General features: G+C 60.2%; 2 protein-coding genes across 10 annotated transcripts; both read left to right on the top strand.

The window, feature by feature from the left end:
- The first annotated feature begins 321 nt into the window (after window positions 1-321).
- On the top strand, window positions 322-4,642 carry LOC142030893 (uncharacterized). Of its 8 annotated transcripts, none has more exons than XR_012650360.1 (8): window positions 322-372; window positions 855-1,101; window positions 1,193-1,400; window positions 1,644-1,956; window positions 2,252-3,247; window positions 4,147-4,223; window positions 4,305-4,405; window positions 4,507-4,642. XR_012650360.1 is itself a non-coding variant. In XM_075027606.1 (7 exons), exons 4-7 carry the CDS (start codon window positions 3,076-3,078, stop codon window positions 4,607-4,609), a joined length of 453 nt encoding a protein of 150 aa, XP_074883707.1. In that variant the 5' UTR covers window positions 465-1,101; window positions 1,210-1,400; window positions 1,644-1,956; window positions 2,252-3,075; the 3' UTR covers window positions 4,610-4,642. The 8 variants fall into 8 exon arrangements, 4 of the variants coding, with proteins under 4 accessions (XP_074883707.1, XP_074883798.1, XP_074883973.1 ...); XR_012650363.1 differs by having other exon boundaries at window positions 341-372; window positions 929-1,101; XR_012650367.1 differs by lacking the exon at window positions 322-372 and having other exon boundaries at window positions 465-1,101; window positions 2,252-2,406; window positions 2,521-3,247.
- A 9,470-nt stretch (window positions 4,643-14,112) lies between these two features.
- On the top strand, window positions 14,113-20,482 carry GC (GC vitamin D binding protein). 2 transcript variants are annotated; one of them, XM_075027314.1, is made up of 13 exons: window positions 14,113-14,221; window positions 15,866-15,935; window positions 16,389-16,521; window positions 16,846-17,057; window positions 17,250-17,382; window positions 17,508-17,602; window positions 17,921-18,050; window positions 18,177-18,379; window positions 18,601-18,733; window positions 18,843-18,940; window positions 19,210-19,342; window positions 19,430-19,493; window positions 20,246-20,482. In XM_075027314.1, exons 1-12 carry the CDS (start codon window positions 14,113-14,115, stop codon window positions 19,481-19,483), a joined length of 1,503 nt encoding a protein of 500 aa, XP_074883415.1. In that variant the 3' UTR covers window positions 19,484-19,493; window positions 20,246-20,482. The 2 variants fall into 2 exon arrangements, with proteins under 2 accessions (XP_074883415.1, XP_074883326.1); XM_075027225.1 differs by lacking the exon at window positions 20,246-20,482 and adding an exon at window positions 19,654-19,821.
- The last annotated feature ends 5,038 nt before the right edge of the window (window positions 20,483-25,520 follow it).

The following is a 25,520-nucleotide window of genomic DNA, read 5'->3' as shown; positions in this document are numbered from 1 at the left end:
GCAGGGGCAAGCAGAGGCGGCCACTCCTCCCGTTGAGGACAGGGAATTATCAAAGGACGGCTGAGGGAGCCAAGCCACCCGGGGACACCGGCCGGGCTGCGGCCATCGCCGCCGCGGCGCGGCGAACGCTAGGCGGCACCACCGGGAGGGGTGTGTCTTCCCGCCCTTCCTCGCGATTGGCTGGTCGCCGCAGGCGCCGGCACCGCTGATTGGTCGGCGCGGGTCGCGGCCGCCCCCGCTCGGCATGGGTGTGCCGATCCGCCCCCCTCCGCCGAGGCTTTAACAAGCCCCGGGGTTGCAGTACCGGACGCCGCCGGCAGGGGGCGCCGTCGTGAGGGGACTCAGCGGAGCGGGGCGCCGCGGCGGGAGCGGGTACGGGCGGGGCGGGGGGTCTCTGACTGGAAGGGGGCTCCCCTGACTGGAAGGGGGGGGTCCCCGGCCGCAGGGGGGGTCCATGACTGGAAGCGGCTGCACCGCTGCTCCTCAGGCGGCGTCCCGGGTCCGTTAGAGCACCGGCACCCGCGCACCCGGCTCTCGGGGCGGCGTTTCGGGCACCGCTCACGCCGGGCCGGGCGGCTGCCGCTTCCCCGTCGCGCCCGGCTGCCGTCGGCGCCGCCGCCGCTTTCCCTCTTCCCAAAGCTGCGGTCCGTGTCCACCGGGGGCCGAAGCGGCCCCGGGCACGGGCGTCCGTCCCCCCGCGCGGGCTCGGGGCGGGGGGCTTCGGGGCGGGGGCCACCACGGCGGGTGCTGCCGTGCCCGGAGGGCTCTCGGGGACTGGGAGCCGTGTCTGAGGTCCCCTTCGGTGGAGCTGACGCCGTTTTGGTGCGCTTTGTGTGGTCCCCGTGTAACGCAAGTGCTGCTGCATTTGCCGAGACCCCAGACTGCGAGACTTTTTGTTTCAATTGCTCCGGGCTACCCCCGTTTCCAGCCCCGGACAGGCCAGGACGGTTTGGGCCGCACAGGCAGGGAGTTCCCTGGACACCGGGACATGGTCTTGGCACCCAAACCCACACACTGGATGACCCATGGACTGTCAGCCGTTCCTGGGGCTCTCCAAAGAGGGGGCGCAGGGAGGAGAGGCTGGTTACTGCCCTAATCGTGGTGAGTATCAGGAGGCTCTAGGAGAGCCACCAAGAGCTGGAGGCACCTCGTTCGACTCCACCTGTCTTCCCTTGCCTGGCTTTCTCCACAGTTTCTTCTGGTTCCCAGCTTCAGGTATCGGCAGTTACTCTGAAGAATGCTTTCTGCTGCTTCCTTCAAAAACCCAAGAGCTGCAGCTGGTTCCCAGCAGGGCCGGAGCTGGGGGGGATCATGTCCCCCGCGCTGCTGGGGGCAAGCGGGGCAGGGACCAGAACTGCTGCAGCGGTTCTTCCAGTCACCCAAACAAGAACAGCCTTTCTGTAGGTGTTCTGGTGAGATCAAGGGTATAATTAAATGCATTTCTGTTTCCTTTTGCTTAACACCATTCGTTAGCTGATGTGTTAAGCAGCTGTTTACCAGTCCCCTGTGTGTGCTTGCTAGCCACAGGTTACGGCTGAGACGTAAAGTTGAAATTTAAGATTAAAGGTTAAAGTCTTGACTTTGCACAGCAGTCTTTGCATTTGTGCATTAATTTTTACCATGCTTTTCTCTCTCCCCCGCAGCCCCAAACAGAGTGTTTCATTGTGCCGTGTCCCTCTCCAAGCCCTCCCTGTCCATGTGCCTGACCCGACAGCCTCTCAGCCGCTGGGTTTTTGCCGGGAGCCTGCAAGTGACCACAGGCAGACTCAGCGCTGGCTGTCGGCCGTGATGTTTCCCAGCTGCAGGAGCTGCCGTCGCCGCACTGCCTGCGCTCTGGCAGCTCTGCAGGGCTCTGCTGCGGGCCGGGCACGAGGGCTGCTTGCTCACGGGGCCACCGGCGTCGGGGCAGCCACGGCTCAGGGGAACCGGCCAACACTGTGGCTGCTCCCGGCACTGGTGAGTGGGGACTTTGGCGGCGGCTGCGGTGACTTTGCTCGGGGAGGGGGAGGAGTGGAGCTCCTGGGGGTCAGGGGCTACCGCAGATCCCTCGGCCGAAGTCCCAGGGGCTGACACCTCCCTGCAGGGCTCGCTCTGAGAGGCCTCGGGGGGAGCTGCGGCGTGTGCTGCGCGTGCCCCCTGCCCGGGGTGCGTTAAGAAAATGCCCTTCCTTGACGATGATATCGGTTGGTCTTTATTGTATGAAAGCGTATTAACTTTGCTGATCTGTACTGGTTCCTATTCTACACCGCAGAGCGACGAGGCCGTGGGGTTTTACTGGAGATGTGGGTAGTGCTCAGGCTGAAGCAGAACAAACTGAAGGATGGCCTGGCCCCGGACTTGAGGACTTCGCTTTGTGGAAGCTGAGAGCTGTCCCTGAAGGATAAAGGACACCCCGGGACATCTGAGGTAACGCCGGCATCCCAGCCCTTTTGATGCGGCTTTGAAACCCTCCCGGCATCGGCTGGCGGCACGGAGAAGTGACTCTGGCAAGACGGACTCTGGGGCTGTCCGGATCCACAGACAAGCAGCAGGAACGCTGCAGAAATCGAGTTGCTGTGCTGAGTTGTTCTGTGAGCAGGAATCCTTAGTGTGGGTGCCAGTGATGAGCTGAATATTTGAACAGTGCGAGAGCTCCGGGTGAACCCACGTTTGGGGTGCCCTGATGTGGCTGGGACGCCTCCAGCGCACAGATAAGTATTTCCTCTTGTGATTCTGAACTTTGCATCCCAGGATCTCTCCTGGGTCAGTACGGGCTGGTTGCAGATTCACGGACAGGAGCTGAGCCCCCCTTCCCAGCCGGGTACCCCATCCTGGGCTCTCGGTTCTCACTCTGCTCCAGCGCAGGCGTGCGGGGCAGCCAGGAGCGAGCGGTCCCTTTCCCTCTCCCCCCTGGTGTGGGACCCACCGTGGGTGCCCGGCTGGGGCCCGGTGACCTCCCTGGTGGGTTTGGGCACCGACCCTCTGGGGTCCAGGGCAGCAGCTGCAGCTCGGCCTGTGGGACTGGGGGTGCCTGGCAGCTCCCCGTTTCAGCCGCGGGATCAAGCCCTGCCCAAAGCATGAACTGGCACCGGCCGTATGGGCTCCACAGGCCGGACTCCGGCCCGGTCCGGTCCCCGACAAGAGGGGCTCCTGTCCGCCTCCGAACCCGCCGCAGAGGGGCCGTGGGAGGAGCCGCAGCCGTGGAGAAGCCGCGGAGGGGCCTTCGCACAGCCGGCGGCAGATCTCGCACGCCTGCCCACAGCCCGGGGTGAGTACGAGTGCTCCCCGTAAAAGGGGGTTTGCCTGCGGTGACGGGTTTTGCTGCTTGCGGGGAGTCGGCACGGGGGCCGCACAGCCGAGGTGGGGACGGCCGGGCTCCTCCGACGGCACGGCCGTGCGGGGAGACGCCTTTGCACCGGGGGTCCTTGGGCATCCCACAGCAGGGCAGTCTGGGCTCCGTGTGAAGCCATCTTTTCACTCAAAAGCTAACTTCTCAGCTCAAAACGCACTGTGGTGGGAGCAGAGGCTGCTCCAGGGACCCGTACCGGCTCCTGCTGCCCCGTCACTGAAACCGGTCTGGCCGGGCAACGGCCGTCCTGGTGCTGGTGGCCCAGGCGATGCCGTGTGGGAAAGCTCATCCCGGCGCCCGGGGAAGGAGGGGTCCCGGTGCGGGTGCCAGATGTGCCCCTTGGGGCTCAGCGCCGCAGGGCCAGGCCCTGCACCCACCCGGGCAGGGTCGCCCTGTGGCCAGAGGCTGTTTGTGGGCACAGGTGGGGACCCGGGGGTCCCCATCCCCGCAGCCCACGCTGAGCCAGGGCCGGGCAGGTCTGGGACGCACGTTTTGGGGGGGCATTGGGAACTGGTGCTGTTGGGGTTTGCTCCAGAAGGCCAGAACCCGCTGGCAGTGGTGTGGTGCTGGCCCCGTCCCCAGTCCGGGGCTGCTGGTTGTCAGTGTGTGCCGCTGCTGCTGGACAGGGCAGGGGGGTTCGGCCAGATCTGGGGAGAAATGGGACGTTTCTCGTGTCCTGTTCCCATTTCCCCCCCTCCCCTCGTGGGCGTGTGTGGTGCTGGGCTGCTGCTGCCAAGCAGAACTGCAGCTCCCGGGCTCTTTGGTCCCGGCCGCGCTGCCAGGAGCTGATTGTCCCACATCTGTCTCTCCCTGCGCAGGGACGGACGGACGGAGGAGCCCCAGGAAGAAGCTGAGCTGCCTGCGTGGTGATGCTGTGGGGACCGTGCAACTCCAGGTCAGTGTGGTTTCGGGTTGGTTGGTTGGGCCCCTATTTGTTTTTGTTTGTTTGTTGGTTCAGGCTCCCGTTTGTTTGCAGGTCCAGCTCACGGACAGCTCCGGTCCAGTTTGGCTCCGGTTCCTTTGTGGCACCAGTTTGTTTCTGCGCTGGTTTTGGATCCAGCTCATTTGCAGCTCCAGGTGGGTTGTTTCTGCCCCTGTTCATGTTGGCTCCCTCCTTGTTTTCAGCTCCGGCTCGTTTGCACCCTCAGCTCATTTGTTTCTGCCTCCATTCATTTCAGGCCCAGCTCATGGATGGCTCTGCCTTGTTCCAGCTCCAGCTCATTTGTTTCTGCCCTGGCTCACGGATGGCTCCAGCTGGTTCGGGCTTCCAGCATGTTATAGACTCCAGTTGGTTTGAGCTCCAGCTCCAGCTTGTGCTTGTGAAAACGATCTTGGCTTTTGGCAAGGTCGTAAATCAATCACTGTCATGACTTGAATATGAATATTAAATGTCATAAACTGTACAGGCAGTGACTCGTGTGTTTGTGTTTATTGCTCAATTAGTAGTCCGGGGGTGGGACACCCCTTGGACAAAGAGTTGGAAACCGACAGTGAAAAGCACCTTTTCGCCCAGAGACTATCTCAGACGTTTAATTCGGCCTGGTGCATGCCAGCCTCCCAAACTTCGGGGACCAACGCGACCGGACCCCCACCTCCGGTGGGGGTCCACGCACCCTGCCCACCCCCCACCCAACACCTCCCCCAGCCCCCAACACCCACCCACCACCCCACCACCACCTCCCACCACCACCTCCCACCACCCAACCCAGGCCCCTACACCTCCCACCCACCACCCAGGCCCCCACCACCCAATTCTCCACCACCCAACCCAGGCCCCCACCACCCAGTGCCCCAACACCCAACTCAGCTCCCTAATATCCCCCAAAGCCCAAGGCAGTTCCCTAACATCCCCCAACTCCCACCAACACCCCCCAGGCTCTGGCCCCACCACCAGCCCCCCGGGGCTCCGTTTCTGACCCCAAACCGGCGGGACTCGGGCTCTGCTCCAGCCCCCGGCCCGGCCCCACAACCGCAGCCCCGGGGCTCCCTTCTCCACCCGAGGAAACGCCCGGCTCGGGCCGGGACCCCGCGGCTCTCGCGTCCCCAGAGCGCCCGGCGGAGCCCCAAGCCCCGCCGCTGCTGGGACGGGGCCGGGGCCGGGGGGACCGGGCGCTGCTGGAGAGCGAACGGGCCGGGGGGACCGGCGGGGCGGGCCCGGCCGCGGCCGAGAACGAGGACGGGGCGGGGGGCGCCGGGCTCCGGCCCCGCGGGCTTTATTCCCCGCGCCCCGCCGCTCCTCCGCCGGCAGCACCCCGCGGCCCTTCCCGGCTCCGCGGCCCCGGACCCGCCGGGGGAGCCCGGCCCGGCCCGGCCCGGCCGCCGCCGCCGCCGCCGCGGGGGAACGAGAGGAAGGGGCCGACGGCGGCCGACGGGGCTCAAATCTGCTCGGCCCCGCCCCGCGCAGGCGCCCCCAGGCCCCGCCCCGCGGCCGCGCCCTCTCGCACCTGTGCCCGCCCCGCCCCGCGCAGGCGCCCCGCGGCCCCGCCCCGCCGCACCTGTGCCCGCCCCGCCCCGCGCATGCGCGCCGAGGCCCCGCCCCCCCGCACCTCCTCTTCCGCCGCCAGACCGGCGCCGGCAGCGACCGCGGCGGACGCTGGTACCGGGTCGGGGGCGCCGGGCGGGACACGTCGCTCGGGAGGCGGGGACGGAGCCCCGGCCGGGCCCGGCGGCTTCTCCGGGGGCGGTGCGGAGCTCGAGGGCGGTGAGGTGGAGCTGGGGTCGGGCCTGGGGCTGGGGCCGAGTCCGGGCCGGGGCCGGGGCCTGGGCCTGGGCCTTTGTCTCGCCTCGCGGGCGGGCGCGGCCGGTGTCCGCCTCTCCCCGGGCGGGACGCGGGCCCAGGGCCGGCGAGCGGCGGTACCGGGGGCCGGGCCTCGGGCGGGGAGTGCCGGGGCTGAACTCCGGCGGCCGCCGCCTGCTTCGGGCGCGGGTGCAGGGCCGGGGCCGCGGAATAAAGGCGGAAGGCGGCGCGGGCTCGGCGGGCAGCGTCTGTGTCCCCAGCCCGGCCCCGGTCCCGCTCCCGCCCGGCCGGGGCAGCAGGCGCTGCCTCCTCCCAGCCACGGCCAAGCCGGGCCCCGGGGGGATCCCGGGAGCAGCCGCGGGCGCCCGGTGGGAGCCCAAACAGGCGGGGCTGGGGTTCTGCTTCCAGCCCCCGAAGGCGGGACGGGCACCCGGTAGCTGAGGCCTGAAACTGCCTGGGGGAGCCCGGCTGTGAGGCACCACAACATGGGGCCTGGGCTCTGCTTCCCAGCCATGAGTGGGGCCTGGTGAGCCTGGTTTCAAGCCCCCAGAACGCATGACTTGGTCTCGGTTTCTGAGCCCCAACCCTGGCCTTCTGGGCTCCAAAACACACCACTTGGTCTCTGTCTGGGAGCCCAGAAAGTGGCTTCCTGACCTGTGCTCCAGGACCCCAAACCACAGGACTTCTCTTCCTCAGCTCTAACACTGGCCACATGAGCCTGATTTCCAGGCCCCCAAAGCACAGCACCTGGTCACTGTTTCTGAGCACTAAAACACAGGACTTGGGCTCTCTTTCTCAGCTCTAACACTGACCATGTGAGCCCAGCTTCAAGCCCCAAACACACAGCACTTGGTCTCAGTTCCCAGCCACTGAAACACAGCACTTAGTCTCTCTTTGTGAGCCCCCACACTGGCTTGGTGACCCTGGTTCCAAGACCCCAAAACACAGGACTTAGTTTCTGGTTTTGAGCCCCCCAGACTGGCCAAATGAGTCTGGTTCCAAGACCCCAACATGCAGGACTTAGTCTCTGTTTCTGAGCCCCCAGACTGGCCAAATGAGCCTGGTTCCAAGACCCCAACATGCAGGACTTAGTCTCTGTTTCTGAGCCCCCAGACTGGCCAAATGAGCCTGGTTCCGAGACCCCAACATGCAGGACTTACTTAGTCTCTGTTTCTGAGCCCCCAGACTGGCCAAATGAGCCTGGTTCCGAGACCCCAACATGCAGGACTTAGTCTCTGTTTCTGAGCCCCCGGACTGGCCAAATGAGCCTGGTTCCAGGACCCCAAACGCAGGACTTTTAGTCTCTGAGCTGAGCCTGGTGTCACACCCCAAATGTGCAGGATACGTCTCTGTCTCTGCACCCAAAGACACAGCACTTGGTTTCCAGCCCCCTCAAAACGCAGCACTTTTAGTGTCTCTCTGTGAACCCCCAAACTGGCCAGTTGAGCCTGGTTCCAAGACCCCAAAACACAGGACTGACTGACTTAGTCTCTGTTTCTGAGTCCCTAGACTGGCCAAATGAGCCTGGTTCCAGGACCCCAAAACGCAGGACTTTTAGTCTCTGTTTCTGATCTCTGAACCTGGCCAGTTGAGCCTGGTGTCAGGGCCCCAAAATGCAGGACTTTTTGTTTCTGAGCTGAGCTTGGTGTCACATCCCGTATGTGCAGGATAAGTCTCTGTTTCTGAGCCCAAACAAAGACACAGCACTTCTTAGTTTCCAGCCCCCCAAAACGCAGCACTTTTAATCTCTCTTTGTGAGCGCAAGACGTGACCCTGGTGTCAGGACCCCAAAATGCAGGACTTTTTTTATTTCTGTTTCTGAGTTCCAAAATTGGCCAAATGAGCCTGGTGTCATGATTCCAAAATGGAAGACCTCTTAGTCTCTGAGCTGAGCCTGGTGTTGAGCCCCAAACATGCAGGACACGGTCTGTTTCTAAGCCCAAACACACAGGACTTGGTCTCAGTTTCTCAGCTCTAACGCTGCCCTGGTGAGCCTGGTTGCCAGCCCCCCCAAACACAGCACTTGATCCCCCTTTGCGAGCCCCAAAACTGGCCTAGTGATCTTGGTGTCAGGACCCCAAAATGCAGGACTTGTACTTAGTCCCTGTTTCTGAGCTCTGAGCCTGGCAGGATGAGCCTGATGTCGGGACCCCAAAACACAGGACACCGTAGCCTTTGTTTCTGAGCCCACACACACAAGGCTGGGTCTCGATTTCCAGCCCCCCGAATGCAGCACACACTTAGTCTCTGTTTGTGAGTCCCAAAACTGGCTTAGTGACCCTGGTTGTCAAGACCCCCAAAATGCAGGACTTGTAGTTTCTGTTTGTGAGCCCCCAAAACGGCCGAACGAGCCCGGTGTCACAATTCCAAAATGCAGGACTCGGTCTCCGTTTCTGAGCCCAAAAATGCAGGACTCGGTCTCCGTTTCTCAGCTCGAACACCGACCAGATGAGCCTGGTTTCCAGCCCCCCCAAAACACAGCACTGTTGCCCTTTGTGAGCCCCCAAACCGGCCTAGTGACCCTGGTGTCAAGACCCCAAAATGCAGGGCTCGGGCTCTGTGTCTGAGCCCCCAAACTGGCCAAACCGTGCAGGACTCACAGTCTGAGCCCTAAAGCTGTCCGAGTGACCCCGGTTTCAAGCCCCCAACACACAGCACTTGCTCTCGGTTTGCAGCCCCCCAAGCGCAGCCCTCTGTCCCCCTTCCAGAGCCCCCAAACCGGCTCAGTGACCCTGGTGTCGAGCCCCCAGGCGCAGGACTGCACTCCCTTTCTCAGCTCTGGCCCTGGCCCACTGAGCCCCCCCAGCACAGGACCTGGGCTCTCTTTTGGAGCCCCCAAACCGGCCCGCCGACCCTGGCGTCGAGCCCCCCAAGCGCAGGAGCCGGGCTCCGTCTCGGCGCCGGGCCGGGAGCCCGCAGCGGCCGCTGGCGCGGCCCGGGAACGCGGGGACGGCTCTCGGGCCCGGCCTGGAGCCCCGAACCCGGTTCCCGGCGCCGGGAGCGGAGGGGACCGGGCCGGACCGGGCCGGACCGGGCGGGGGGCAGCGGGCTGCGGCCCGCGGGGCTTTATGCCCCGGCAGCCGCGGGCCCCGCCCCCAGCCCCGCCCCCTCCTTTTATAGGCCGGGCCCCGCCCCTTCATCAGCGGCCTGGGCCCGCCTCCTCCTTTAACGGAACTGCCCCGCCCCCTCCGTTCTCAGACCCGGCCCCGCCCGCCGGGGCCGCCCCGGGTCCCGCCGCCCGCCCGCTCGGCCCCCGGCCCCAGCGCAGCGCCGCAGAGGTGCGGCGCCTTCCTCCCCCCGGAGGCGAAGCGCGGCCCGGGGAGGAAGAGGAGGTTCCCCGGTGCCTCCGAGGCTCGGATCGGCCCGGCCGGGGAGCACGCGTCTGTCCTGGCTGACGCCAGCCGGCCCTTCCCTTGCGGGGCCAGGGATCCCCTTTCCCCGAAGCCCGTCCCGCCTGCCGGCCCGGGGGGCCAGGGCCGGGCAGAGAGGCCCCGCCGGGCGCTGGGGTCCCCCTCCTCATCCTCACCTCCACTTCTCCCTCCTTCCCCTCGCTCTGGAGGCCGAGCGCGCAAAGCCGGGGCTCGGCGGAGAAAGGCCGGCTCCGAAGTGAAAAGGCGAGGCTGGTTTTCGCATCGGTCTCGCTCCGTTCTTCTCATTCCCACTCAGCCGCACCGCTCCGGGGAGCCTCTCTCCGTGCCCTGTGGCCCCCGCATTTTCCACGGCCTAAACGCGCTTCCCGGGAGAAACCGCTTCGCCTGGCTTCAGCCTGAGGCTGCCGAGACCCGTCCCACCAGTGCGGCCGCTGGCCGGGGGGAGCGGGGAACTGGGGCCTGGGGAGAGGCCGCTCTGGCCCTCGGGCGAAGCCCCGGAGCGGGACCACGAACCCCTGGCTGCTCGTTCTGGGGAGGAACACGGCTGCTCCCGGCGTCAGCAGAGCCCTGGGGCAGGACTTAAGCACCTCTCCTGTTCCCCACGCCGATTTATGGCCGGTCGATCCTCTTGCAAACCCACCCGAGTGCGTGGCAGCCTTGGGATCCCAGCTACCGAGAGCGGGGGCCGGCACCGGCGAGGACAGGGACAAAAAAAGCAGATGCCGGGCTCTCCCCCCGGCCCAGGCAGGGCAGGGAGATCGCGGGGGGCTTTTGCCCCCTTTAGCCCTTTATGCCGCAAACCCCCGCTTCCAGCTTGCGGGCAAACGGCGCGGGAGGGGTTCTCCTTTACCTTTGGACGCGCCAACCTGAATTATTTGGGCAGCTACGCTACACCCCGCGCCTTGATGCGGCGGCCGAAGCCCTCCCGGGGGTCCGGCTGCTGCTGCTGCTGCCCCAGGCCGCTTCGCTGGCAGGGAAAGCCGTCCTGCTGCTTCCTGGGAGAAGCTGCTCTTGACCCACTGGTGCCAGCATCGTCACCGAACCCAGGAATGCCACGCGAGCTTTTTTCGGTAAAACACGGCTGCAGAGAGCCCAGAGCAGCCAGACCGGGTACAAACGCGACCCGGGCAGCCAGTCGGTTCCCCGGCACCCGTAAGGACCGACACGCAGCCCGGCGGCCCCGTCCCCGGCCCTGTCCCATCGCAGATGCCACTGGCCACCGGCACAGACCAGTCCCCGGCTCTTCGTTTCCAGTTTGCGGGGCAGCTCCCCGCAGCGCTGCCCTCCCCGTGCCAGCCCGGCCCAGCTCAGCTGCCCCGCGCCACCGAGGTGGCTTTTCCATTTCCCACTGGAAAAATTTTCCCAGCGGCTCGGTCAGACGGCCACAGCCAGCCGAGAGGGGCCGTTCTCTTTGCCGGTGGTCTTCATGGGTGGCCAACGTCTGTACAGCTAACGAAGATACCTAGCACGAGCACGGGGACCCCCACAGCTGTCGCTGGCAGGGAGGGTGGCAGAAAAGCCCAGACCCCAACCACGGCTTCCCCACAACCCAGAGGGGCTCAGCAGCCCCCAAGCCCCTCCTTGTGCCCACCTCCACCTCCCTTTCCCCCCACCCTCAGCCAAGCCCACCCCAGGTGCGGGTCCTTTCTCATCGGCCCAAGTGCCCACACCTGTGGGGCTGCCCCGGCGAGAGGCTGGGGGCAAAGCAGGGGAAAAAAAAGAGGGGGAAAAAGAGAAAGGGGAAAAAAAGGAAAAAAGACCCAGAAAAAAACAGATTTAGAAAGAGAAAGAAGGGGAAAAAACAGGAAAAAGAAAAAAGGAAAAAGCAGAAAAAAACTTACAAAAAAGGAGAAAAAAAGAGGACGATAAAAAAGGGAGAAAACCCCCAGCAATAAGGAAAAGAGGAGAAAGAGTAAAGTAAAAAGCACAAAAATAAAAAGCAGAGGTGCAAAAGAAGTGAAATGAACAGCATCACCCCCCCCCCCAGCCCCACCCCATGGGGAAAAGCCCCAAGGCAGCAAAACTGACCCTGCAAAGCCCCTGCCTAAAAACAAAAAAATCAAAAACCCAAACCAAAGCAAAGCCCCCTCAACCCATCCATGCCAAACAACTCAGAAAACCAGCAGGAAAATACACCAACCTGCTGAAAAAGGGAAAGAGGACAAAGCCCGGCAAAAATTGGCCCCCAAGCCCCCCAGCCAAGGCAGGGCAGCCCTGGCCGGGGTCCCCCCTGCATCGCCCCGGGGTCGCTCAGGGTGCCCCCCCCCCCCCCCCCGGCTGCTTTTAGGGCCAGAGAGCGGGGCAGGTTCTCGGGGCCTCTCCTGGTTTCGGCTGGGACAGAGTCGGGGTCTTCCTAGTAGCCGGGCAGCGCTGTGTGCTGAGGGCAGTAGGAGAAGAATGTTGGTAACGCTGATGCTCTCAGTTGTTGCTCAGTAGTGTTTAGGCTAAAGTCAAGGATTTTTCAGCTTCTCAAGCCCAGCCAGGGAGAAAGCTGGAGGGGCACAAGAAGTTGGGAGGGGACACGGCCAGGGCAGCTGACCCAAATTGGCCATCAGGGTATTCCATACCATGTGGTGTCATGTCCAGTATAGAAACTGGGGGGCGTGGGGGCGGGGGGGATCACTGCTCGGGGACTAGCTGGGCATCGATCGGCAGATGGTGAGTAATTGCACTGCACATCATTTGTATATTCCAATCCTTTTATTATTACTGCTGTCATTTTATTAGTGTTATCATTATTAGTTTCTTCTTTTCTGTTCTATTAAACCGTTCTTACCTCAACCCACGAGTTTTACTTCTTTTCCCAATTTTCTCCCCCATCCCACTGGGTGGGGGGGAATGAGTGAGCGGCTGCGTGGTGCTTAGTTGCCGGCTGGGGTTAAACCACAATGGCATCATATACGCACCCCTTATAGAGCATCTGAGCACAGGCGAGCGCACCCTCCCCTTATTCTGTTACAGCGAGGCACCTTGCAGAACCCAAATCCCAGGGGGTTCAGGCGCAGCGGGATGGTGAAGGCAGCTGCCCATCCCAGGGGGGCTGAATTTGGGGGAGCCCAGGCAGGAGGCTGCCACCGTGCCCGGGGCAGGAGGGCTGGCTGGTTTCAGCCTAGCACACCACCAGTTTTCATAATTTTTCACATCCTGCCCCACCGGCTGATGAGCTGTTAAGCATTCCCCTGGTTTGCTGTGATTTTACAAGTGATTATATTCCATCTCGGTTAACCCATACCTGGGGTTTTGTCCAAAACAGGCTGAATAGGTGGCGATTCAACAGCAAGCTGCTGGGAAATTACAGCTTGACTCCTACAGGGTAGTCACAAAAGAGATCAAATTTCTGTGTTTATACCCAAATAGCCCATTACCCAGGTTTCTTCCGCAAGTGCAGTGTAATCAAACCCTCCTCTGATCTCTAATGGCCCTGAATCCTCCTTAGCATCCACACTAGGCCCATGTTTCTGGTTTTATTACTCCCCAGCTCCAAAAACATAGTCCCTGCACTGAAAAGCATCTCAGCTGGCACCTTCACCCAGGTAGGGCTGCTCACGGGTGAAAAGCACCTTTAATCCCAGTAAAAGCAAGAAAACCCACTTCCCCACACATCTGGATGTGCACACAGTGTCGGTCACCGCTGTTTTAACCCAGAGCCACCTCTAGACCACAACTATCGCAGGACTGTCCCAAGAGACGAGCCCGCCACTGCAAGATTTGGAGGGTGGCCCAAGACTAGCAGCAAACTGCTCAAACGCCACTTGCCCCGAACAGCTGCAAACTCTCGGTACGCTTGCCTGGAAAAAAGGGATATTGAAGATTTGGTTGCTTTAGTCACAACCGAGATCTTAAAAAGCCCCAAGGAGGCACCGGTACGTCCGCCCGTGGGAAGCCACCCCAGGGGAGCGGGTCGCTTCAGCAAACACCGCTAACCCAGGGCAATATTTGCTAGATATTTGTTTTGCGGCAGCCTCGGGCCGTGATGCCTGCCGCCTGCCTTCCTAAGGCTGAATAAATAAGCTGTTCGTGACCCCGCTGGCTCCGCAGTCCCTCTTTCCCCGAGCCCAAGCGCCAGCCCGGCACCTTGCCAGTGCCACGTTACAGCACCCGCTGCCTCTGCTGCTGCAGATCCCGGGGAGCAGGGGGGCTCCGGGGCTCTGCCGTCAGCCCAAAAAAGGGGAAAAAGCAACGCACGCTCCCAGAAAGCAGCAAACCTTGGGGCACGCGCGTGCGCGACGCCCTGCCCATCGGTCGTTTTTGGGTGGGAGTCACCCTGACCGGCACAACAGGGTCACGGCAGAGCAGGGCGCTCCACCGAATCACCACCCCGGGAGAGTTTGGGGTGCCAGCACCCCGAAAGCGCGGGCTCCTTCCTCGCACGGGGTCGGGAGGAACGTTTATTCGCCCGACCCCGCACGGCTTCGCACTCGAGGGATGCGCGGGACGCTTGCCCCAGCACGTCTCCTCTTCTTGTTCACGTTGCGCCCATCATCCATGGAAGACCCTGCCTGAGGTCCCGCAGCAACCCATCCCCTTTTTGCCGAGTTAATGATTATAATCCGTCTGGTTTTGGAGGCGCTGGCACCCAGGCTATGGCAGGCAGGCCAAGGATGCTCGCCCTCTGCCCCGCCGACGGGATTAATCATTCACACGGCAGTCGGCACTACCTCCATATAAACGCCGGGATGGGTTTCCCGCCGCCGTTTTTTGGCAGGAGGAAGGAAACCAGCCTCACCATGAGGGCAGCTCTCACCCTGCTGCTGCTTTTAGCCGCCGTGCGTGCTGAGCACCGAGGTAAGGGCATTTATCACGCGCCTGGGGCTTTGCTCTCCCCCGGGGACGAGGGGTACGAGGCTGGGGTCTGTCAGCTCCGGCGGTTTTTGTTGCCCTGCCCTCTCCCCATTCCTGCTGGGCAGGAATCAGAGAGAGGAAAGGGAAGGTGCGGGATGATGTTTCGGTACCCGGGATGCCCCTTTGGGGTGATGCTGGAGGAGCTGGGAGGGGAAAAGGCTGGGCTGGGGTCGGGGGCAGAGGGAGGAGGAGAGGACAGTGTTGCGGGGCCCGGCTTCTTCCCTCTGCAAGGGAAAAAGAGATTTTCTGCTCCCCTTCACAAGCACCATTTCACTGTAAAACCCACCCCTCGGATGGAAACGATGCTCTGTGCCACCCCTTGCTGCCTTCACAGCTCCGCAGGGAATCACCCACCTGCCAAAAAAACCCTTGAATCTTACTTCTCCCGTACCGCTTCACAAAAATGGAAAGAAATACAACAAGCTGGCACTTATAGCAGGACCAACAGCCGCTGTTCCTGCGAGGAAAGATAATTGCCTTTTAGCACAGCTTTCCCTTTTTTCCCGGCGCTACCAGCCTTGCGAAAGGCCCCTCACCCTTGCTTTCCCACCAAAGCAACGTGACCTTCAGTGTAGCGGCACTTAACCCCTCGGTTTTGGGGAGGTGACCCTGCTCTGCACTGTAATACCGGTAAATACTGGTATCAGTATTTACCCTGCCAGTACCAAAGTCTAACCAATGCGGTCGGTAGCAAAAATCGATAGCATTTTTCCAGGGATGAGAGAGTCGCCGGGGATGTGTCCACCGCTGGGTGCTCCTGACCTGCGTGGTCCTGTCTCCAGAGCTCCCAGCCCTTACGGTCCCCAAACCCTGCCAGAAAAACCGACACCACGCGTTTCAAACGCACAGAAACGTCCATTTGGACGAGGGGCGGATGCACCTAATGTTTTCCCTATAGCTGTCCCAGCTCCAGGGAGGGGTTTTCCCCCCCCGCCCCTCTCTTTGCCTGCGGAGCCGGAGCAGCAGCCTGGGTACCGGCGGTGCTCCTCCGAGACCGGCAGCGCAGCAGCAGCCTTTGCCGGTGCGCAGCACCGTGCCAGCGTCTCCCCAGGGACTACCACCGAGTCTGGCCTGGGGAAAGAAGCAAGTCTCTGAAAAAAGGACAATCCTCAAGTGAAGAAAGCAAGAGCCCCGCAGCCTCTGGACTGTGTTTTGTGGTGGCGTAGCATCCCTCGCTCCCGCGCCGCCGCTGCTGCCGGGGTGGGAAGTGGAAAGCGGAAAGCAAGAGCAAAATAGGGGGTCAAGAGGGAACAGGCTGTTCCCCAAAAGATCATTTTCCCTGGCAAAAAGCAAAAACCCTGAGTTATTTTCCATAGGAGACTCAATTAAGCAGAACCGTGCTGCTTGGTTTTTTCTTTTTTAATCCTGCAAGGAGGAAGGTTGCTGGAAATGAGCTGTATTGCCACCCGAAGAGAAGGGCATCGGAGGTGGTACTGCAGGGGAAAGCAAAGCCGGCATTTCCCCAAACCCCAGCCCCAGCAGATGCAGGGTCACCGGGTCCCGGCTCCCCAGCCACCACCCAGGCTGCACCTGAGCGAGCCAAGGCACAAATCCTGCTCACAAATCCTCCTTTTTCTGTGCTTACAGGTAAAGCTTATGTCCGGGACAAAGTCTGCCAGGAGTTCAAGACCCTGGGGAAGGAGGACTTCCGAACCCTGTAGGTACTTTCTGCCATATTTGCCCTCCCAGGACACTCAGCACCTAAGCCAAGACCACAAAAATTGTGTTAAAATAATCTTAGAAAGGGGAAGTTTTATTCACTCCCTGCAAATGAGGACTCTGATGGCTCTTAAGAGCAGAAAAGTTTGCTTCATTGTTGAACTCCTCAAAACCTATTAGGTGCCTAAATAATTAGGAATTCTAACAGAGCTGGCGCATGATCCCCTGGGCAGCCCTCAGCCTGAGACCCGCTCTGGGTCTTTCCCGGCTGTTTTCCAAGAAATACACTGCTATTTCTTGCAGCGCCGCAGCTGCTCCTCTCCAGCTGACGGCGTTAAACTCCATTTTGGCAGAATGATGCTGCAATGTGATTTTTTTTTTTTTTTTTTTTTTTTTTGGAAGAGAGAGAAACATACCGCCAGCTCATCCTCTCCTTGCTCCTTGCTCCCAGGACCATCATCACCAGCAGCAGGAAATTCTCCAATGCCACCTTCGAGGAGATCGGCCACCTCGTCCAAGAAATCGTCTCCCTGGCTGAAACCTGCTGCGCCGAAGGTGCCGACCCCTCCTGCTACGATGACGGGGTGAGGCTGACGGACCCCAAAACTGGGGCTTGGGGGGACGGGATGGGGTGGGATGGGATGGGGTGGGATGGATGGGATGGGGTGGGATGGATGGGATGGAATGGGATGGGATGGGGTGGGATGGGATGGATGGGATGGGGTGGGGTGGGATGGGGTGGGGTGGGATGGATGGGATGGAATGGGATGGGGTGGGATGGGGTGGGATGGGATGGATGGGATGGGGTGGGGTGGGATGGGGTGGAATGGGATGGGATGGGGTGGGATGGATGGGATGGAATGGGATGGGGTGGCCACCAGCACGTAACCTCCTCTCTACGCCTCCAGTCCTCAGCTTTGTCGGCCAAATCCTGCGGCGAGGGCTCGCCCTTCCCAGCCCACCCCGGCACGGCCGGCTGCTGCGCCCAGGAGGGGCTGGAGCAGAAGCTGTGCCTGGCCGCCCTGCGGCACCCACCCCAGCAGCTGCCCCGCTACCTCCAGCCCTCCAACGAAGAGCTCTGCCAGGACTTCAAGAAGGACCCCAAGGACTTCGCGGACCGGTAAGCCGGGCTGGGGGGAGCAGCCCTCGGTTCTCGCCGATGGCTCGGTGCGATCGGCGGGCGACACGGGGCGGTACCCGGAGAGGGGTCCCACCCCCGGGCAACCCCTAACGCCCCTAAAACCCCGCATCTATCCGCAGCCGAGCGCCTCATCCCGGGGTGCCGGCTCTCCTCAGCCCGCTTCTGCCGCAGGTTTCTGCACGAGTACGCCAGCAGCTACAGCCAGGCACCCCTGCCCGTGCTCCTGGGCTCCACCAGGACCTTCCTCTCCATGGTCTCTACCTGCTGCATCTCCCCCGCGCCCACCGCCTGCTTTCTGAAGGAGGTGAGCCCATTCGGACCGCCGGGCTCGTCGGCACCGTGCCGATGGCCCGAGGAGAAGTGGCTGGGAAAGGCTGGCGTTTCCCTTGGAAAAACGGGAAAAACACCCCCGCCTTCTTTTTGTGGCAGAAACTGGAAAGGAAAACCGTCTCCCTCCTCACCCTGATGTCAAACCGGGTTTGCTCCCGCTTCACAGCGTACGGGAAGGACAAAGTCACCTTCAGGTAAAAGAGGGGGAAAACAGCTTTTTCTCTTCTCGAACATGGGTCCGGTTGGGAGCACGTTCCTATTTCGAGCTGCGGATCCTGTTCGGAGGCAGTGTTCACAAAGGCAAATTTTAATTAAGATGCAAAACCAAGCGTGCTGTAGCATCCCGCGGAAACGCTCGGCATGTAGCAGAAGTGCCGAGCGAGCCCCGTGGCTCCCCGTCATCACCCTCCCGCACCTCTAGACGGCGAAACCCCCGCTTGGAGCTGTTAATAATAATAGGGGAAGGGGGAGCCGAGCTCCCTAAGCCCCCCGAACGCCTTGTGCCTGCCCAGCTACCTCACCTCGCTTGCTCAGAAGATGCCCAGCGCTTCCTTCGAGGACCTTTTCCCCCTGGCAGAAGACGCTGCCGAGGCGTTTTCCGAGTGCTGCGAGGCGGTGGCCGAGGACTGCATGCAGAAAAAGGTAGGGGAGCCCGGAGCCGACCCCAAAACCACCTCCCGGGTCACAGCAGGGGTTTAGCGAGCGAGGGGGTCTGCAGCTTCACCGGCCCCGGCAGCCCCCCTGCACCCTCCGCTCCCCTCTTTGCAGTTATCGGAGCACACGGCCAAACTCTGCAGCGCGCTGTCGGCCCGAGACGAAAGGTTTGCCGACTGCTGCCAGGGGCAAAACCTCATGCAAAACTATTTCTGCATCTCGGCCTTGCCACCGGCGCCCACCCCCAAACTGCCGGAGGCGCAGAAGCCGACGAACGAGCAGCTCTGCGGCGAGGAGGGGGCTCGCCACGCCGAGAGGTGAGCGGTACCCACGGCGGCCGAGCTGCCGACCCTTCCTCCTCCCCTTGTCTTCGTTACGCGGTTTGGTTATTATTAGGATAACCGGGGGAGCATCCTCTCTTCCCTCAGGGCTATCGCCCCCAGGGGCTGCACAAAGACGCGAAAAGCAGCCCCCATCCCACGCTGAGCCGCGCCGGTAACAAAAGATGACACGGCGACTCGTTTTTTCCCCGCTCCAGGTACCTGTTTGAGCTGACGCGGAGGCACACCAGCGTCCCCGACGCCTTCCTCGGCAAGCTGTACGACACCTGCAAAAAAGTCAGGGAGGAGTGCTGCTCTGCCAAGGACCCCTCCGCCTGCCTGGACAGCAAGGTGAGCGGCGGGGTGGGCTCACCCTGCTCTCCCCCCACCGGCCCTGCGTCCCCCAAAATCCCCGCAGAGGCTTTTGGCAGCCCGGTTACAGCCATCCTCTGCCACCCAGCACCAGCGGATGGCAGAAGAGCTGCCCCCCTTCCTGGAAAAGGCCAACCAGCTCTGCGCGCAGTACACTGAATTGAATTTCCTCGACTTCAAGAAGAGGTAAGCCTTCCTCCCACCCCTGCCCCGCCACAACTGGATCAGCAGGCGCGATCAAAATTTGGCCAAAAATTTCGAGGGTGCACGAACGGAGCCGGTGGTTTTGAGCCTAAATAGCAAGAAAACAACACGGGGAAGCACGTAACGCACCCCTTGCAGGGCATCCCGCCCTGCTCCTGCTGCTGTCCGCGCGTGTTCCCCCCAAAAAAACACTGTGTGGGTTTTTAACACCCCCGGGTCCCCGCTAAAACCCGCCGGCCCCCACGCCGCAGGCTGCGGGAGAGCTTGACGCAGAAGATGCCGGACGCCAGCCCCGAGCTGCTGGGGCAGCTGGTGGAGCAGCGAGCCGAATTCGCCTCGACCTGCTGCCCGCCCAACTCACCCCCCCTCTACTGCGCCTCCAAGGTAAAGCCACGGCCCCCCCCGACACACCGCCCCGTGCCGTGCCGGCGGCCAGCCCCCGCGGTTCTTTCCAAACCCCCCGTTTTGCAGGTGAGCGCGGAGCTGGGAGAGGCGTGCGATGGGGACTCGTGCCTGCTGAGCTAAGTGCCCAGAGGTGAGCTGCCGGGGGTCCGACACGCCGGGCTGGGGGGGATTCTGGCATACCGGCATCGGGGATCGCCTCTCCGGTCACGCACGGATGGAGGAGGCGGTTTTGGGGCTGGGGAAAAGGGTCACGGCCACGCAGCTGGGGCTGAGCGTTACGGGACGCGCAGGGAAGCGGGATGCCGAAAGGAACCAGGCTGGAGGACGCCCGGCAAGACGGCTGCTTCTCCTTGCACCGGGAGGGGACGGCGCCACCGAACCCGCGGCCCCCTGCCCGCCCAGCCGGCGACACCACCCATGTATTCCCGCAGCCGCAATAAAGACTTAAAAGCAGCACCCTCGCTGCTGCTGGCGAGGCTTTCTGCACCCCCGGGGCGCTGGGGAGGGCTGGGAAGGGGCTCGGCCCCGGCTCTGCAGGCAGGAGGAAGAGGAGGAGGTCCCAGCTCTAGTCCTGGGACCTAATGGTCTAAAAAATTAAGCAAGAATGCTAAAAAACACTCATCAAGTGCCCCCGAAGACGGCTCTCTGTGGGTATTGGGATATTCAGCTAGCTGAAGGCATTAGCCCATCGCCAGAGATGGGGCGTCTGGGCTGCCCCAATTTCCCCGCTCCGTACCCCAAACTTGGCTCCCCTGCCCGTGTGAGGTTTTGGGGGTGCTGGGGGCGAAGCAGCCCCGGGTTGGGAGGTAGGAAGATGGCAAGCCCAGCAGGGAAAACGACAGGGAAAATCCAGAGCCTAAATTTGGCAGGTTTTTTTTGCAGGAGAACAAGATCTAAATATGACAAGGAAAGCAGATAACGATACCTCAGTGCGCAGAGCTGTGCCGTGCAAAGATAAACCAGCAAATTAAAACAGCCCGTGCTGCAGCAATAAAACACGGATGAGCTGAAGCGATGGGCAAAGGAAAGCAATAAATGGAATAAAGGGATACAAAAGCAGCAATGCCCTTACCAACAGGGCAGAGGGACTCCATCCAGAAAGGGAAAACTCTGCAAGAGGCAGAGGGTTAGTGGGCAGAATCAGGGGAAATCAATTTAAAGCTAATTAAGGCCCCAGAGTAATTACTCTGCAGACAGCATTAGCAGTCAAGACTTGCCGCACTCACCAGACCCGACCTCAAGGAAAACCAAGACGAAACCCCCGTTCACGTTGGTTCCCCTCTGTACTGGAGAGCACCAGTACCCCCCAGGTCTGCGCTCAGTTTTTCCATGAAATGAGACGGACTTGGCTGGGATGGCGCAGGATTGCGTCCCGGCCAGCCCCCTGCCAGAGTCCCTCCGGCAGCCGCAACGCCGACAACCTGGTCTCCAGAAAGATGGGGGGGGTCAGCAAAGACCGTCCTCCTCCCTCCTCTGCCCGGGAGCCGGTGGCTGATGCTGCTCCAGAGCCGCCGTCGTTGCTCAAAGCCTTTCCTAGCAAACACGTCATCTGGGTCCCCACCTTTGACCACCCACCACCGTCTTACGTGGTGCTTTTGGCGTTTATTTCCCAAAATAATTAACGGTTGGGTTTTTTTATCCTCTTCTGTTGGGGTGAGAGACCTACATCTCATTCGCATACTTGGCATTGCCAAGCTCAGCTCCCCTGGTACATCGATACGTATGGAGATGTGTTTCCATTTCAGCTTCTTCCTCGGGGTGGTGGTACCCAAGGCAGCAGCTCTGGGCACCAACCACGGTCACCACCGCGCCTCTGGGTCCTGGCCGGACAGAGGGCTCTAGCCCACCGCTCCCAAAAAAAGCAGTTTAGTCTGCCAGGCACAAGGTACTAGGGACCAGCCTGAGCTTTCGCTCCCTTCCCACATCACATTTGCATCCGTCAAATTCAGGACGCACATGGTAAGGGCTAACCATCCCAGTGACCTTCTGGGTTTCCCAGAAAAGTTGGAGAAATACAATTAAGTAAGCCAAGAACATCTCCGCTGCTCTGTGCCTGTTTCTAGGAAATGTGCTGATGGATATAAAAAAAAAAAAAAAGGAAAATAAAAGAACAGTGCTTATTGTCGTTGCAGCTTTCCAGGCGAGAAGTGCGCACTGCGATGCCCCAAGGGTGTTTCCCAATGCCGAAAGCCCGGGCACGCTGGAGAGAGCAGAAAGCCAAGCCCAGGCTCTCTCCAGAGCAGCCCGCATCACTCACCCCTTCACACCCCGCGCACACAATTTTCAGCAAGGGGTTTGCTCTACACATTTTTGGGAGTAGGCATCACTGCCTGCTGTGATGTCCCATCCCCTTGGCTATCAGGGGCTTAAAAAACCTGAAGCCCTGCTGGCAATCAGCCCATGACCAAAGGGCATAAGGATGTTTCGCTGTTTGCTATTCCCTCGCCTGCAAATGCACCCGGCCGAGCCCCCCGCAGCCCCGACCAGGGGGTTTCCCCCTGCCCGCTGGTGGGTATGGGGCTGCTGACCCCTGCCCCGCTGGTGGGTAGCGGGGGACACCTGGCAGGGCTTTTGGCCCCCAGCTCCCCAGCCCTTGGCATAGGGCTGGTCTGCCCAAACCCACCTGCACTTGATGTATTTTGACTCTTCAAGCACATGGGAAAATGCTGTCTACCTTGGCAGGGGGCTTTGGGCATCGACACGCATGCTCTGCCCGACCTATTTATTTACCCAGTGTGTTTATTACCATTGGTGTTTGGGGTCCCGTGAGCTTTAATTCTGGATGGGAAAGCCTCGTTCTGCCGCATCTTCCTCCCTGCTGACTCATCAGGCAAGTGACTGCACCACACCATTACAGAGATGGCATCCATTATTAAGGATTTCATTTTAGCAATGGGCTGCTGCTCTGAAACAGCTCTTGGGACCTTCCCCACGCATTCATCTCCGAGCCGACAGCCCTCTCTCTCCATCCCAGCCCAGCACGAAGGACACATCCCATTCACTTTCCACCAGAAGGTACCCACGGTCGCCCGGGGAGATTACACCTTTTTGGATGAAGGAGCTATGTGTTGGCACCACACCGGCAGAGAAAAAATAAAATCAGGAAATCCCCCCCAGCTCCTTCCCCACCTGGGGAAAACAAAAACTTTGCCCACAGCAACCTGCGCAGGACCTGGGAAGCAGCGGCATTGCACGAGGCGAACGCAGCCCATGACGGCAAAGCCTCTGCTGCTGTCACTGCTTACGTGGGCACCGCGTGGGGGAAAAACAAACCCCACCCCAAAAATAATCAATTACTGCTTTAAAAATAACCAACAAAAAAAACACAACAATTTTTTTTTTTTTTATTAAAACCAGTCGACTTCTGAGAAAGCCTGGGCTGGCTGGTACAGCAGCACATCTGCTCTCAGCTGATGCCACCCGGGAGCATCGACTCGGCCAGCAACGCACTCCCGAGGGATTCCCATCCAGCCCTCTGCCAACCCGGGCAGAAAGCACTTTCCTTTCCTACTCTTCATTGCTGTGGAGCTTTTTCGTTTGGTTCTTCTTTTAATTTCTTTTCCTGGGTCTCCTTTCTCCGGCCCTCAGCACCGCAACAGGCACAAGGCAGATTTGCCTCCTGCATTTTTATCTCGGCAGCTCTCTAACCCACTTCCAAAGAGTCAGAAGTAATAAAGTCTCTATTTAAAAAAACCCAAACAAACCAAAAAAACCCCCCAAACCATCCTTGTTGCTCAGAGCAACGCTTCCTGGCTGGTCTGCCTGCTCATCACCCAAATATTGGGGTACCCAGCAAACCTCAGGCCACCTCCAGTGCCTTTCTGCCAAGTGCCTTGCAAAGCCCGAGGCCGAGAATGCCATGAGGCTGGAGCAGGCAACAGAACAAGAACCAATTAAAAAAACAAACAAACAAACAAAAACCCCAAAAAACAAACAACCCAAGCCAAATACCTCTGCCAGGCAGATACCATTCCCAACCGCAGCTGTCTCGAGCTGTTAGTCACACTAATTGCACGGCTGGTACAGCAGTAATTAAGCAGCGATGCATCGCAGGCGCAGCAGCAGGGTGGGAGTAACATCACTAAAAGCTTCCAACCAGGGAAAGCAGGGCTGCGATAGGAGAAGCACGCTGTGAATTGCTCGAGGCACTAAAAACCGGCGGCTCTGAATAAAACACCTCCCAATATTTACCTTGCTGGTACCCGCAACCCGTCCAGCGATGGCCAAGCTCCTGCAGAGAGGAAAGCTTGGAAATGTTCATTAATTGACATGCAGCAGGGTGGGTTTTCCTAAAAATTGGTAAAAAAAACCCCTCCAATCTTGCCACAGCAAGCCCGTGGCATCACCCAGCCCTTCGGGGGAACCCAGGGGGTTTTCTGCCTCCCAGCCAGGCACCAAACATGTAGGTTAAGTGATTTATTCCTTAAGAGCAGGTTAACCCAGTACAGAAGGAAATAAGCTGACCAACTTATGACTCCTTTTTTTAAAATCAGTTACTAGATCCATGAAAGCATTAAAAAAACCCCAGTAAAAGTATTGGTTTTATCTGCCTCTGAGACCTGCAGGGCTGTTTGCTTTCCCAATAACTCCTTTCCCCAGGCATTTAGACCCAAGTTTCAACTTCAGCTACACAGAAAACCAGCACATAAATAGGCTCATACCTCCTTTTAATTTTAATCTTCTTTTGTACTGCGTACAGTGCCTTCCTCAAAGAAGCAGCAAGTATTTTCCTCCTGGCTTAGGCACCCCAGCCTCCCCCCAGGAGACAACCTCAGCAAAGGTTTCTGGCTAACTTGCAGGAGGAAACCCAGCAATTTATGAGGGAGGGGACCAGCTCGCAGGTGATGCTTGTGTCACCCAGCTCACACCCAGGGCTTTCTGCAGCTGCAAGGAGTAAGTCATTTATTTCCTCAAGGGATAATCCCGCTACCCCACGGCAGAGGTAGCTGCCCAAAACACAGCAGAGTCCCAAAATGCTACAAAACACTTTCCACGCTGACAAAACGGGAGAGATGCTGGACGATACATGGCTTTTGGTCCCAGTTTAAGAGTGTAGAGCTTGGTGCTGCCTAACCCGAGCCCGCCAGGTCAGGTACGGGAGAGCAGCAGCCAAGGGGAGAAGGCTGTGGGGACCTGCACCATGGTCCAGCACCGCCCCTGCACCAAAAAGACACAACCCATATTCCTTACTAAAGTTAGCTCAGAAAGTGTTTTAATGACCCCATCTCCTCCTGTGGCGGGGAGGGACGGGGTTTCTGGAGGAGTTGATGCCCCATCACGTTTCTCCATCACCGGGATGGCTGCTCGCGATGCTGGTGGAACCGGAGAGGTGTTGATGGTTGCTGTTCCCCCAGCCCCGCGTCCTCACTGACATTCCTGGCCAAGGAACAGCGAGCGCAAGAAGCGAAGTTTGGTTATGACAACTTTCAGCCCAGAAAGCGGAGGTTTCTTGGAGAAGCCCACGGCCATGCTGGGCTCACCCTTACCTGTCCGCAGGTGGTAGAGTTGGGCAGGGAGATGCTGCGCGGCTCCGGGACCTCCTGGGTGAAGCGGCGCCACGATGGAGAGCTCGAAGCCAGAGGCTCGCGTACCCGAGCCACGCAGGACGGCTTCGCCACGCCGGTCCTCGGCAAACATCTCCTCCGGCTTGCTCTCACCCTGCCCAACGCCCGGCGGCAAAGCGCCCACGCAGGTGCCGGGAGGTGGAAGGTGCTGCGCAAACCCGTCTCCCCAAAGCGTCCGTGGCGGTTGCACGACGCCGTGACGGCTCCAGTCACGTCGTGCGAGCAGCATCGACCATTTTCTAAACGCTTCTTCTGATGCAAAAATGCAGAGGCTGGTGCTTATCGAAGGGGAGACCTGTGGGATGTAAAAGGAACTAGGCTTTAAGCCTCACTGTTTTAAGACTATTCGCCTTATTGTTTTAAGGCTATTCATATTAGACATATAACTAATGAGTAGATATTGGGTTAGATATGATTAACAGAATGCAGGTGCATACAAAACAATTATCTATCAGCTGCTTAATTGTTTTATGAGACTCCCTCTTCATGGCTGGCTTAAAATCCAGTCAAGCTGAATCAACAGAGGAAGGATCATACACCTTAAACCTAAGACATGGCAGTAAGCGATTAACTTTAGAATAAGATAAATTAAT

The sequence above is a fragment of the Buteo buteo genome, chromosome 1, assembly GCF_964188355.1.
Source record: "Buteo buteo chromosome 1, bButBut1.hap1.1, whole genome shotgun sequence".
Classification (NCBI taxonomy): domain Eukaryota; kingdom Metazoa; phylum Chordata; class Aves; order Accipitriformes; family Accipitridae; genus Buteo; species Buteo buteo.
Note: the sequence above shows the minus strand (reverse complement) of the source record. Positions and strands in the feature narration are given on the sequence as shown.

Excerpts from the sequence above, each read along its gene's own strand:
- LOC142030893 (XM_075027778.1), top strand. The coding sequence starts at position 3,076 with ATGGGCTCCACAGGCCGGACTCCGGCCCGGTCCGGTCCCCGACAAGAG. Across the intron at positions 3,248-4,146 it reads ACGCCTGCCCACAGCCCGGG|GGACGGACGGACGGAGGAGC; the intron begins GTGAGTACGAGT and ends CTCCCTGCGCAG. Across the intron at positions 4,406-4,506 it reads CAGCTCATTTGCAGCTCCAG|GCCCAGCTCATGGATGGCTC; the intron begins GTGGGTTGTTTC and ends CATTCATTTCAG.
- GC (XM_075027314.1), top strand. The coding sequence starts at position 14,113 with ATGGGTTTCCCGCCGCCGTTTTTTGGCAGGAGGAAGGAAACCAGCCTC. Across the intron at positions 16,522-16,845 it reads CCTCCTGCTACGATGACGGG|TCCTCAGCTTTGTCGGCCAA; the intron begins GTGAGGCTGACG and ends CTACGCCTCCAG. Across the intron at positions 17,603-17,920 it reads AAGGACAAAGTCACCTTCAG|CTACCTCACCTCGCTTGCTC; the intron begins GTAAAAGAGGGG and ends GTGCCTGCCCAG.